This window comes from Chaetodon auriga, chromosome 4 (assembly GCF_051107435.1).
Source record: "Chaetodon auriga isolate fChaAug3 chromosome 4, fChaAug3.hap1, whole genome shotgun sequence".
Taxonomy (NCBI): Eukaryota; Metazoa; Chordata; class Actinopteri; order Chaetodontiformes; family Chaetodontidae; genus Chaetodon; species Chaetodon auriga.
The window spans coordinates 8,868,122-8,882,434 of NC_135077.1; the positions used below are offsets into that span (position 1 = coordinate 8,868,122).

General features: G+C 40.8%; 2 protein-coding genes across 2 annotated transcripts; one reads left to right on the plus strand and one right to left on the minus strand.

The window, feature by feature from the left end:
• Positions 1-10: 10 nt before the first annotated feature.
• Positions 11-6,528, minus strand: ube2kb (ubiquitin-conjugating enzyme E2Kb (UBC1 homolog, yeast)). The gene is made up of 7 exons (XM_076727780.1): positions 6,190-6,528; positions 5,192-5,285; positions 5,022-5,080; positions 3,461-3,543; positions 3,246-3,345; positions 2,959-3,087; positions 11-2,413 (listed from the first exon to the last, which is right to left on the minus strand). Exons 1-7 carry the CDS (start codon positions 6,250-6,252, stop codon positions 2,339-2,341), a joined length of 603 nt encoding a protein of 200 aa, XP_076583895.1. The 5' UTR covers positions 6,253-6,528; the 3' UTR covers positions 11-2,338.
• Positions 6,529-8,186: 1,658 nt separating this feature from the next.
• On the plus strand, positions 8,187-13,892 carry smim14 (small integral membrane protein 14). Its single transcript, XM_076729400.1, has 5 exons — positions 8,187-8,323; positions 10,103-10,198; positions 11,088-11,136; positions 11,279-11,433; positions 11,678-13,892. The coding sequence occupies exons 2-5, from the start codon at positions 10,124-10,126 to the stop codon at positions 11,714-11,716; spliced, it is 318 nt and encodes a 105-aa protein (XP_076585515.1). The 5' UTR covers positions 8,187-8,323; positions 10,103-10,123; the 3' UTR covers positions 11,717-13,892.
• The last annotated feature ends 421 nt before the right edge of the window (positions 13,893-14,313 follow it).

The window sequence follows — 14,313 nt, forward strand, 5'->3', positions numbered from 1 at the left end:
AAAAGCAAACTAGATTTTCCATTTTTTTCTTTTTTTTTTTTTTTAATCAAAGAAACATGACACTGTCACAATAAATAACCATGCTTTTTATACTGCTGATGCTTGCTTCCAAGGAAACAAAAGAGGAAAGTAAGTCTCAATCCAAATGGAGAAACTGAGATGCAACAGCCCCCTTTTTTTTAATGCTTCGTCATCGTGCAATATTGTACATAGTGAGAAGGGGGGGGGGGGGCTCTTTTCCTTTTTTTGTCCTTTCTTTTTCTTACAAAATATAGATCCAGCCATCAATGGTGCACTCTAGTGATAATGAGACAGCTCTTTACATAGAACCTGGCTATTTACAAGTATTGGAGATGGTGTGTGCGTTCTACCCCTGACTATGAACTCCTCTTTTTTTGGCTTTTGACCAGACCGTACTGTTCACTGTCAGCGGAGGGGTGCACGATAACTCCATGTAGTACTGTAATATGCCACTGTGTTGGTAGGGACTGAGCAGGAGGGCAAGCAAAAGGAGGATGTTTAAAAAAAAAAAAACAAAACACAAAGGCCATGTGTGAGGATTCATCAACACCCCACTTCTCTATAGGCTAAGCATTTCTTTACAGTCCACGGACCTCAAAAAAAAAAAAAAAAAAAAAAAGTGTGAAAACACTGTGCAGGCCTGCTATCTGCTTCATAAGATAACAGAGGAGTTCCAGCCTCTTTTGCTACTCATAAGACATCATTCAAAGACAACCTCAATGAGCATTTTATTTGGCTGTGTGGTAAAGCATGCGTGAGAATATAGGACATCACTTACATACCTCTACCTATGGCCAAAGTTTTGATTGAGTACTGCTGGATTGGATCAGTGATTCGCAATAACGCTCCCCCCTCTTAATGATCAACATCAGGACTGAGAGGGCGAGCGGATCCTTAACCCGTGGCTGTAAATAGAGTACCTGTGGCTGACACCGATTGCTCTGAAGTGAGTTAAAAACAAAACCACAGCATTGCAAACTCAAATCCTACATGACATTCAGAATCACACGTTTCTTCTCGGAGGTGTGCCTCCTGTCGCTGCCACACAAATCTGTTCAGAGCAGAGGAGGACATTTTCCAGCAACACACTCATCAAATCAACAGGAAGGACTTCGGCTCCCTACAGATATGAAGCCAAACTGGGCGTGCTCGAGTAGCCTGCTGAGCAGAGGTTCTCCATGTCTCTTTCCACAGCTTAGAAAGAGTCTTGCGACATCCACAAGTCTGAAGGGGTGTTGAATCGAACAGACACCCCATCACCACATCATTTGGCCAAATCGAAAAATAAAGGCAGCATAAAACATGCAAGGACAATAAAAGACAGGGTTGGATTGTGGTGCAGCAGAAAAGATGGCATGAAATGACTCAGGGGTCCTGAAATGGCTCTCACCTCCTCTGCCATTAGGGCCAAAGGGGGAAAAGAAAAAAACAAAACAAAACAGGACATTCAGAGGGATTTCTCATGAATCACAATAGCATAAAAAGGTATCTCTCCATATAATTGTAAACTAGGCATAGTTTATATTTAAAATAATTTGTTTTACAACGCCATGTAAGAAAAAAAGTATATCCCCATTGTATTTTCAAATTTACACGCATCTATTTACAGATAACCGTTTTTCCTTCTGTGCACGTGTGCAGATGTTTGAGGACGTCGGTGTGATCTTTTCTAATCGTACAGAGAAAAAAAAATTTGTACATCCAAACCTCTGCAGATGACTGAAGCATCTCTGATAAACTGTTCAGGAAAAATCCATCACACTGCTCCTGCAGAACACTTTGCGGTCGAGTTCATTTAATCCAGACAGACCTTTACAGTATTAAATCTCCACAAAAGAGAGTAATCTGACAAACGGGTCAGCAGGTTGCTGAAGGGAGTAAATGCTGATGTACTGTGAGAGCAGTCTGCAGGATTTCCTTTACATTTTACCCTGGAAAATCCAGACAATGGCAGTTATTCCATTCTTTGCAATATTGAGGAACAAAAATTTGTGAAAAAAAAAAAGTTTCAGAGCCAATATGACTTAAGGGCATGGAAGACAAGATGCATGACTCAAGGTTTTTGAACATTTTGAGTTAGTGGTAGAAGAGACTCATGGACAGATGGGGACAGGCAACAGGATGGTGTGCATATTGGCGATTGTGGTGCTACCGGTGTTGAGTTTGTAGCCAACGAACTTGTTCTAAAAGAAGGCTCAGACTGCTGTGGTGAATGGTGTGCTGTCTGCGTAACAAAAGGCAATGTTGGAATGGTGCCGGGGGGGGGGAGCTGATGCTGTGATGAAGGGAGTTTGGGATCCTCACACCTTGCTGGGTTTCAGTTGCTGAGGAGCAACTCTGTCGCTGTCTCCACATCCCAGGATTTTGAAGACAAGGCCGCTATTACTGCATTCTGTGTAAGAGGGGGGGATTTAAATAGAGGTTATTGTAGTCAGCGCATCATTTGCAGTATCAAGTTAATAAAAGCTGAGAGAAGGAGAAACTGTAAACATGCCACAACCCCTTTGAGCTTCTTTAGGAATCACAATAAAATCATTTCCTTGTGTGAAGTCTGTTTGAATGAATTGTGCCTTGTTAAGAGTAAATCCTTTGAAATTTACTACACTTAAGACTAAACAACCCCTGCTTGCTCTGACAAGAACTGTCAATTAATCTGACGTCTTCATCTCCCTAACAGTCCAAAACCTGAAGATATTCAGTTGACTATCACAGAAGACTGAGAAAAACTGAAAATATTTACATTTGAGAAGCTGGAACTAGAAAATATTTGCCACTGAAAAATGCTGAAAAATTCCTAAAAGGATTAATTCTGCCAATCAAGCAATGAATTCATCGACTCGCCATTTCAGCTTTAACTATCTGGTCCCAAAGCTCTGCTGTCCCACACCGTGCATGTTCAATATATAAACTACAAGAAAAACAGAAAGTGGTTGTGACCTTATCGAAGCCCATGGCACAGAGTTTGTCTATTTTGCGTGTGTAGTCGGGACTCGAGACAGGAGCGCCTGCATAGACGTGAGACCACAGCCTTGCAGTCTGTTTGAACATGTCCGGGTTCTGCTTATACTGAGGATGCAGAGAGAGAGCTTTCATAAGTGTGGTTAAAAATGACAAAAAGAGAAGAAAATCAGCCAACAGTGACAGTCGAGACAGACAGACAGTGTCTTTAGATGCCTACGATGGTCTACAGACAAACACTTCCATCTCACAAACATCTGTCTCACCTGGTTTGCTACTACTGCATCCTGTGGATCATCTGGTTCTGCTGCAGCGAGGAGAGCCTGTAGAGACAACAGCACCGTCCGCAGGGTCATCGCAGCTGCCCTGGGTGAGGCAGAGGAAGAGGTGGAGCAGGTAAGTGGAGTGACAGTGTTAGAGACAGGGGGAGGGGGACACAGTGACTACGGTGGGTCACAGGGTTCACATACGTCTCACTCACCACTGGTCTTTTAAAATGTCCAGACATATCGCTCCTGTCACAGAACTGATATTAGGGTGCCAGATCTTAGTGATGAAACGCACCTAAGGAAGACAGGGGTGAGAGGTTATCTGGATGAAAATGGTATCATACAGAAATGAAGGCAGAGCATGGGGTACAGTGGGTACGTTTACTGCACTGCTATGCTGGTTTTCAGTCAAATCCTTGTTTTGATCATATTTGGGTATTAGGGATGGTAAGATTTGCCGATTCGCATCAGTGCACTGGCATAAAACATCATGATGTCATTGCCCCCGATTAAACAAGCATTTCTGATATGTTTGCATCCGTACAATCTGATTTATTTCCATATAGAATTAGTAGAGGTGCTATGCCTTTATTATTCTGAAATGTGGCCAATAATACTAGATTTAGATTACTGTTTCTCAAGCACACTTCATCTCAGCTGCTGTCAGTGGCCGGCTACCACAGAGGCCGAGGCATGTCCGGGCAAGACTGATGATTGAAGGCTGACATGGAGCAGGACGTGCAACACACTTATGAAAAGGCCTGTTAGTTAACGGACAAAGTGTGTTTTTAGAGGTCAAAAAGAAACAGCATAAATGAGAGGCTCATTTAGCTGCAGCACTTGAGAAACACATGTGGAGTAAAAACTGAACTTTTTTAGTTACTGTATGGTTTACTAAGAAGAGAACCACAGAAGTAAAATCAAACTCTCTGTACCATATTAAATTACACAGCGTCATATTCTTCAGATCATTGCCAATGCATCAAGATGTGTATCACATCTGCCTCAGCGATGGAGATGCTTACTGGTTAGGGTTAGGCAGTATGATGACGACATGGATAATATGAATTTGTGTACCATGAAAGATTTTGTCATACTACTCACGGCATGGTAGCTGTCGCTTTAACGGCTACATAATGGCAATATTGGATTCTTGTATGATTTTTGCATCAATGTCCTTGATTTGTTAGGTATTTTACTGAATAACCAACAACCAGACATTCCTCCCTGCTTATTTTATCCATAGTTATCCAACCGACAGTGTTTTGACAGATTTTTAAGAAGCTTTATTATATCAACACATATAAATCAAGATTCAGCTTCCCGTCTATACGAGCCTGACAGTATCCAGGTCTGCAGGCAGACTTTCTTTGGTTCCTCGTCTCAGACCCTCTGAGGTGTTCTTAGTCACTATCAGGCTCTTTCATTTTAGCAGACTGTATCACCACTGCATCATTTATCACCATCATTTTCTTACACTGACAAATTACTATGCAACAAGAGTTGAGTGCACATCTGTGCACATGACAAGACAGCGATGAGAGAACTCAACAAGGTGTTGAGAAGTCTGCTTTCTATTAGAGCACTTCAGCTAGCGTATTCAGCTTCCACATGACCAGATTAAGAGGCGAGATTTTGACACCAGAATATGATGTTCACACCAAAACCATGACGCTAACCACGATTATACTGTGCATGTAAATGCCCTCAAGAGTGAGAGCGAGACAGGCAAAGGACATGCAGCAAGTAGATGGGAGATAGTGAAGCACATACCTTTGGCGGGTTAAAAGGATAGGTTTCCGGGATTTTTATTTCAAGTTGATATCTGCCACCTTATAAAGAAAGAAAAAAAAAACAGTGAAATGTTTTGGCAGGACAAATCATGACTAAGTCTTCTAGCAAATACCTTGTCAGGCCATGGTAATACAGGTGAGTGAGGGTACCTTCATAGGGTGTGTCTGGAGGACCTGCTATCTCCCCCCTCAGCTCTGTGAAGTTCTCATCCACCAAATCTACTTTTATCTGGTTTTTACTTGTCTGCAGGTTGGGACAAATGAAAGGGACACAATGAATTACTCTGTTTTATGAATTCACAGCTCTCATTTTCTCTCTGAGAAACCACACTTTTTCTGGCAAACCTAAAAGCACAGACATGGTGGCTGTTAAAGGAAAGACACTGCAACTATCTGTTTCTGTTTTAAAACAAAAAATCATTTGGTTTGTTACGGAGTTCCCCTGGAAGCAAGAACATTTCAATACGTTAGCCTCACAGGTAGCTTGCTAGTCGAGCCAAGCTAGCAAAAGTTAACTACAAACCCACAATAGCAAGACTTCACAGGTAGTAGGATGACAGATTACACACTCTGAATGACCGCAGCCCTTCTTCATTGAAACCAACAGCTGATTATGGTTTAATGGATTTGTTCAGTTGGTGAACGTTGTAGCACAACAACACAGGCTAATGCTAACTGTGGATGAGATGTCAAAACAACGTTAGCGAGCTAAAAGCTGAAAAATCCGAACTGTCAGTAACTACTTTACGGTAGTAAATAGCTACGATACCTTGAATGAGGCATGTGCTACAGCCCATACACGGTGGGTTTATTTTAGTTCGGTAATTACCCAACGGTATGCGGTATTGTTTGTTAAAAACAGAGGGCCTGTCAGCTGACAAAGCTGAATCCCCGGTGTTTCCTGATCACACCCACCTGACGTAACAGGAGAGGTTCGACCAGACCCTGATCTCAAGCTAAAGCTAGCTAAAGTTCTCCTGTTGAGGCCTGACCTACTGCAACACAGCACTGGGACCTGACGTTAGCAGGGGTAATGCTGGTCTCTGACACAACGGCGACAGACACTTTACACTAAAACTGAATTACAACTGACAAAAAAAGAGCCGAATCGAAGTAAAATAAATAACTAGCCAGTAACATTACCGCACCTCTTCGCTTTTGAGAACTTCTTTGAACTCCCGCTTGATCCTTTGGACCGCGATGTTAGCCATGGCTGTGTGTGCTGAAGCGCTGCTGCCTAGAAGCAAGACCCCGGGCCTCTCTCCCTGTGCTGTCTGTCTGTGTGGGGACTGCCTGCTCGGTGCCTTTTACAGTTACGAAGCCCTCGTTTCACTTTCACCGTCCACCGCTTCTTTTCACCTCAGAGGCAGCTCGCCGTCACTGTCGACTGCCTGCCAGCCAGCGCGCAGCGTCGCTCGGTCCAGAACATACACGCACAGCGCCGTTAAATGGAGTACAAGCTGGAACTTTCATTAATGGGCTGTGGTGCTGTGGTGGATGGGTTTGCTCTGTGTTCTTTTCAAACTTGCCTTCAGGACATTTCCCATCATGTGCTGAACACATCTGATCTCTAGCACTGGTGACCAGCACCTTCATTTTACATCTGACTGTGATGTGTTATTGGGATTTTTGGTCATTTCTTTTTCTTTTTATTATTAAGGGGCAAAATACAAAAGTGAGAGAAGAAAGCTGTCAGGTTTAACAGTCTCTTTAGCTGTCACTTCTTACATACCAGCTGACACCTCAGCTAATTAGATACACTTCTTTAAACTGAATATTTCAAGGATGACATTTTAGCTTTTGTCGTGGTTGAGACATCAGCTGGATTTAAGTGGCTTCTTCAGTGATGAAATAAATTCACACAACCGATTTCAGAAGTTGAATGTATATCCACTGTATTGGAATATGTTTTGAGGTAATTCTGTTTTACTTACACCATTTAATACTACTTTATTGTTCTAATTCACTGACATGTCAGTGGGAAATATTGTACTTTTTAACCCACTACACTCATCTAACAGCTATAGTTAGTACTTTGCAGATTTTTTAACACAACATACATTAGATTCATAAAATATGATGCATCTAGCAGGCAGAATTATTTTCTTCTCCAGATACAACATTCACATGTGAGTTACACATTAACATATCAGAAATTATGCTGCAATAATATAACTCTATACTTTTTATAGGGTGACAGTACTACTTTTACTCAAGATTTTCATTAGATTTCCATTCCATGAAATAAATACTTTTCTTGAGAAGACAGCATCTATGTGAATTGTGAGCTATTACCTATGCCAGTAAAATAAACTAATCTTCATCACATCAAAATAATTTGTAAACCAGTTCCCATTTTACAGGCTATGTATAAGAATATTTATCAACCATCTCAAATTACAGTACATTTTACCAGCCTATCTGACTGGCAGACATGCTGGCACACAGTGGCACTCCCGAATTTTTCATTGATATCATGGGTGCTTAATATGGAGGGCCAGCAATTGTATAAGGGTGGTCTTGGCCCCTCCAGTCCCCTCGTGGCCCCACCCCTGCTGGCACACTGTGTAACATAGAAGAAATTACAGCCCTAATTGGCAAAAAGCACGGCTACAGCTTAATCAACCTTTTCTAACACAATTTTATTATTTTACATATTTGGCAGCGGTGGAAGAAAAATGAAGGTCTTTAACTGAATTACTCATGACAAAGTCCAGCATTCAAAATCTCATTGAAGTCAAAATAAGAATAATCATCATACAACAGAATGCCCCCTTAGCGAAAGTAGAAAATGTATCTGCAATGTTTTGGAGTAGAAGAAGAATGTAGCAAAAAATTGAAATACTATGGAAGAACAATTGTCAGATTTTATACTAGTATTTGAGTAACTGTTCTTCCGCCACTGTGTTTGGTTGCACAACTGTACAGATGTTGGAATTCGGTCCATCTGCTTTTTTTTTTTTATGACGATAGGCACCTCGACCGTTTGTTTACTATCCAGACGATATAATAGTTTCTTACTACGATTGGCTTAAATCGCCCGCCCATCAAACATTTGCACCAATGAGAGACGTTTAACGCGCCCCGTGCCCCCGTCCACCCCGCAACCCGTGAGTTCCCGGATGTCAGTCGTGAAGAATAGCTGGTTGGCTCACGTGCATCAAACAAAACACAGACGGTAGGTTGACATGTCTGCAGACTAACGGTTCCTGAGGAGGGACAGCAGTGCAGCCCAGGCCATTAGAAAACATCTCACCTTTCCTCAACATTTACAAAGCTCAAGTAAGTCTTGTTTCGATGCCTTCTGCTGTCACATCTGTCTCCAATCATACGTTAATCATTTACAGTCGAAAAAACACAGCGACGTGAGTTTTCTCTCGGTTGGCTGGCTCGGTTAGCAAGAAGCTAGTCTGTGTTAACGTTGGCTAAATCAGTTCGAGAGCAATTGTACGTGAATGCAAAACTTCAGGGTTGGTTAATCGGAAGTGATGATAGCTGCCTTTCATTGGCTTTCAGCAGGGTCGAGGTGAACTGGCCACTTTTGTTCGTCACTTCAGAAATATGCAGGCAGCCACCCATGGAAAATGTAACGTGTACATGTTTTGTTGTAACTAGTACAACTCTGCTACAAGTGAATTTGCAACCGAGTCACAATTTAAGTTTACGCATTTCATTGTTGGTTTGATATGCAATAGCAGTCATATTTTTCCAGCAGTGGAGTACAAGCTGGAACTTACATTAGCTTGTACTCCACTGCTGGATATATTTTACCGTATTGTGGTCAAGCAGAGTAGTCGTTACTTCATTGTACAAATTCTAATGATAGAACTACACTAAAGAAATAGGTATCCTCTTGAGTCACCTCAGATATGTTTGAATTTTTACTTTATTGTGGTATATAGCGAAGTTATACAAGTAAATGGGCCGTGTGTTACTGAAGGCGCATACGAACCAATAAATTAAAGGGAGAGATTGCGGAACAGAAATGCCAATGTAGAAAGACTGAGTCAACATAACACGCCGAACGACAACATGAGGTCCCAAAACTGTGTGAAAGACAAGACAAAAACAAAGCATTGCAAAAAACAAACAAACAAAACATCGGTTTAGTTTTAACTGGTAACAGTTTGGTTTTTGACCGGAAAATGTACTGCTCTATGCATGTGTCTCCTCAAAGAAAAAGAGAGAAAGAACAAAAACAACTTTAGTGATTTTGTATGAGAATGTTTGTGCATGTTTAGTTATTTGTCAATACAGGACGAAGAAAAAGAGGAAAGATAGAAATTCAGTCAAATATCAATAGTGCCTCTAAAATCGAGTATCTGATAGATGTGTGTAGACCTGGATAACTTGACAACATGTAGCAGACTGACATTTGATTTTTATATTTGTCCTACAGCTAATACAAGCACTGTCTGTATGCCAGGTCATAATAAGATAACATGATAAGATTTGCTGGCATATTCTGCAAGACTGTCCTTACTTTCAGAGTAATAATTGCTTGCTTTCTTACTGTGTTGAGTTGACACTAGCTTCCGGTTATGATGTCAACCAATCAGCTAATTTCTTGTGTTTATGGACCAATTCATTGGCTGGCTCTTATCTTCCAATGGGACTGCTTTTATAGTGTTATATTAAAGACAAGTGCACCATAAAGGTAAACCAGTTCAGACTCAACATGTTGAAAATACATGTACAGCACCAGAATCAACTCATAGTAAATATTCCATGTCGTTCAGAAATGCCTAATTCGAGTAAAAAAGATCAAGATCATTTTCAATAATATAAAGCTAAACATTTCTCTGTTAGCTGTTATTTATTTATTTTACCGTGTTCTGCCAAGACAACAGCCGGACAATTGTGACACTCGTTTACAAGCAGAAAGATGATACAGCCACGAAGTTAGGTGACTGTCCTTAACTGAGTAGTCTCCTCCCTTTTTAATCTGTGCGCGCCTGTGAAACAACAATGCAGCACAGCACGGAGAAGAGGCAGCATTAGGTTTCTCTCTTTTGTTCATGTACGTCCTACTTGCATACAGTCCTTCTGTCTTTTTCCAAGGTGGACACTGTCTGGTGAGAAATGGCAGAGGGAGGCTTTGACCCTTGTGAGTGCATTTGCACCCATGAGCATGCTATGAGGCGTCTCATCAACCTGGTAAGTCATGGAACCGAAGGGCTTTCACCGTCACTTGTAATCCTAAGCGGCAGACTTGATTCTAACACAGTTGAGGTGCAGGTAAAGGTTAAAGTATACGGCAGTATAAAGTAATCTCCTGCTGAAGTCGAGTGAAGGAAGTGAAGAGATTAATGTTAGAAACAACTAGCAAGTAATTGAAAGTATGAAGAGAGGGAAGTGGAGAGCTGAGTACTAACACTGATGCAACATATCCTGGTTCCTGCTTAGTGTTTGTCTTGAGATCCTATCAGTTCAGCCATGCGAAGACATCTCACTCTGTTGCACTATGCCCTTGGTACTTTTAAATATTCTATAGCTCTTTTTAACGGAACTTATGTTGTAAAAGGTGAAATGAAAATGATTTAGAAACTACATTAAAAAGTACAACTTGTTATGTTGCCACAGTTTCCGGGTCTCTCCTTGCCTTTTTGTCCGTAGGTGTAACTTGCATGGCGAGCTGCAGTTGGCTCATAGCTCGAAGCCACCCCAGGGGTTTTCTAATTTGCTTGCAGTACGAAAGGGTGTTGTCAAGAATTTGCACAGCATTTGCTGTTGAGAGCTATACTGTGTATCTTAAGAGGCAAGGAGAACTCTGGTGTTTGTTTTGCATCGTCTACATGGGACTATGTGTTGTTGGTACCAGTAAGCTGTTAATGGGTCATTTGTATGGCTAATGTAACAAGGAACCCTTGAGGTGTATGTCACAAAGTTATTTCAGCAGTGAGTCCATAAATCACTTGTATTTTCTTCTCTCTAGATCAGAGCAGTGGTAACCAGAGTAAATAAGTCCTCTTCCAGTAGAGGAATAAGTAATATTATCTCATCTTCTATTACATCTACTTTGTTGCTTCTGAAATTTCTCTTTCAGCTCAGGCAATCTCAGTCCTACTGCACAGACACAGACTGCCCTCAGGAATGTATGTACGACCACATTAGACCTTCTCTTTCTTTCATAGTGTCATATCATGTGGATGCATGGCTGTACTCCAAGCATGTTCTCAAATCAGAAATGTCAGTGTTGATTACATGTGTGAAATACAAAGATGCGTTTGCTTTCAGTGCCAGGTCCCAGCGGGCTGGTCGGCGGAGGGGGTGACCTGACGCTCCCCATGGTTCTGATGGGATGGATGGTGCTGGCTCTGCTCCTGTTCCTGTTGCGCCCATCCAGTCTCAGGAGTCCCCGTCCCACAGGCAAAACTCCTGGGCCCCACAATGTCAGTACTGATCACACACCTACCTACATAACAATAACATTTAAAATATTGGTACAGTACTGCGCTGCCTTTGTTTACCGGGACAATTTACCACAAAGTAGAAGTTAATTGACTTAAAATCAGTTTTGCGTTCTACTGCAGCATTGTTTTCAGGGTGTGCTTGTTCAAAGCATCATCAAGACAGTTCACATTTTTCACTTTTTTCTATTGGAAAGATTTCATATCATCTTGTCTTGGTTTGCAGAGCCATGGAAGAGAGCCTCCAGCACCACCTATTGACTAGCAGTGGGGCCAGACAACCAGCACTCAACCACCTGCTCTGTCTGGAGCTGCACAGTTAGCTAGTAACTGTGACCAGGTCGGCACCATCTCCCTGTACTCAGATATCTTTTACTTTTTTTTTTTTTCCTATTCTATTGCAATTACATTTTGGGATGGATCTGTCTATAATTCCTATTGCTCAAGCCCAACTGATGCTGGATTGATGATGGCAATACAGATATGATACTGTATCTTAAAGTTACAAAAGTCTGATGATATAGTTTTTTTGTTTTTTTTTTTACATAAACGCACAGCATTAACAGTTTTGCAAATATTTTTCAGCTTTGGTTATTTTTGACAGAGAAATAGAGATAGGCAGGATATTTTACAGTTACAAAACGTTTGATCAGGAAATGAAGTGTTCAGTAACTGTAAGCAAACACAATTCACTCTGAAACATAAAAAGTCATTTGAGAAAAGTAAGTACTGAACATGTTTGCTGCAGGCTTAAAAACTGATACAATCTATCTGTGATGAGCCAATTTTGACTGACCGACAATATCAGCGTGTTGATGTATCAGCTCTATATCTCAAATCAGAAGGTCTGTTGTTGTTGTAAGTCAGTCTCTGATCCCAGCTCTGGTGCTGACTGATCTGTGGGAACTCAGACAGGAACTCAAAATGAAGGAATGCATCACATGAGTTGGGGGAGAAGGGCGGGGTCGTGGAGAGTTCCGTCTTGGGCAGTTAAATTTCTTGTTTGAGTGCTCGCTGAGTCATGAAGAGTGACGGCTTCACTCGTCTGACCGTCTGAAACATTCCACTCTTTCCACTTTCCAGCTCTAAACAGTGCCAGTAATGATGTCATATCACTTAATGTTTTAGTAGCATATTTAAACCAGCATACTGACTACATTTAATGAATTTCTATGTTTAAATGAAATTCAGAATTTGGATTTGATGTAAGATAACATGGCATTTTGGTTTTAATGCAATGAATTTATCTTCTGTGGTTACATCCAGGCCTCAGTTACATTACACACTCACCCCAGCCAGCAAATAGTCCAGTCTTCATATGTTAACTATATGTCTGTCCCTTTATGTAACAGTGGGTTTGGTTACTGTAGTATAAGTGATTAAGATGGCAGTGACAGGTCTTTAAGACTCTATTTAAAGGTTTAAGACTTGACAATTAAATGCTCACATTTCAACTATGGGAGAAGAACTGAATTGGAGGTGTACGGATAGGTGTGGTCGTTGTAAAACAACATACTCAGCATGGGCAAAATACTTTTTAATCATACTGAGATTATTCTGTGTACTGTCATCGGTTTGTGGCTAAAAGACAAAAATGATAATTGTATATTGACCTATTAGTAGCTGAGAATAATATTTTATGAGCACTTTTGTTGTGGAATGTCGGTTCCTCGTTTGTAGGTGTGTTGTATTGATTCAGCTGTCTAAATGATGGCCTTGTGAAGATGAGGGCCTCTTACTGAGAATCACAGTAGTCGATGATTAAAAAGGGGCAATTCAGCGTCTCTACTTCACAACTTCTGTATGATAATATGTCAAACCAATTTAAAAGAAAGGAGCAAGGAAGGGTGCATTTTCGAAATAGGTGGCATTTCCTTTTTATATGCATATTGTTGGTTATTGGATTGCAGCTCATGATAGTGGGTTTCCTGTTTTTCTAGTCACTGACAATATCTTTGTCATGCTCCTATCATGGAAACATGATGATTGAAGTGTCTTTGGGCCTTGGTTTATGTTCCAGGGAACATGTGTTATCAGAAATTACGTGAATTAGGTGTAAAATTGAAGTGTCTTTTTTGAATGCATGGTGTAAGAATTGTGTAATGTAGATATGATCTGTAACAACTGTGGGTTGAATTCATCTAAACAGTCTTTTGTAGCTGGCTCATTCCCATATCAACGAATATCCTCTCAGATTTTTGTTTACAGCATCTTTCTAGACTTGCATGGGAGATGGCAGGGAGGAGATATAAGGAAGGAAAAAGTTAGACAAACCAGAAGTAGGTGTGTAAATTCACAGGAGGCCATACTCTTGAGATCATTAAATGGACTGTGTGTACCATGGGAGACCTTGATTTACACTGTTTTTGTCTAAGAGAAAAAGGGCTTCAACTATGCACTTTTCCTATAACAAAACAAAAAATAAAAAGAATTAAGTCTTACTGCTTGGCTGTGTTTTATTGTTAACAAAGGCAGATAAACACACCTGTATTATTGTCAATGAAAACTTCTCTTTTCTGGCTCGAATTATACACTTGAGGAAACGTTTCCATTATTTCTAATTGAGTATTTTTAAATTGTGGTATTTCCACATTTACTGAAGTAGATGACTTTAACTTCTGTGTAATACACTGGTGTATTAATGTGCTCTATCTGCAGATCTGACACATAGTTTGCAGATGCCTGTCCTCCGTAATAAGACTTAGATCATCTGTTTCTATAAGCAGTATCAGCTCCTTAATCATGTTGAATATTATTTGCTCTAAAATATCTCACAGCTAGCAAGAAATATGTGGGTCTATCAGGTCCACGCAGGGGCGTGACGCCAGTTTTGCCAGTAGGATTGAGTATATGTTCACCAGG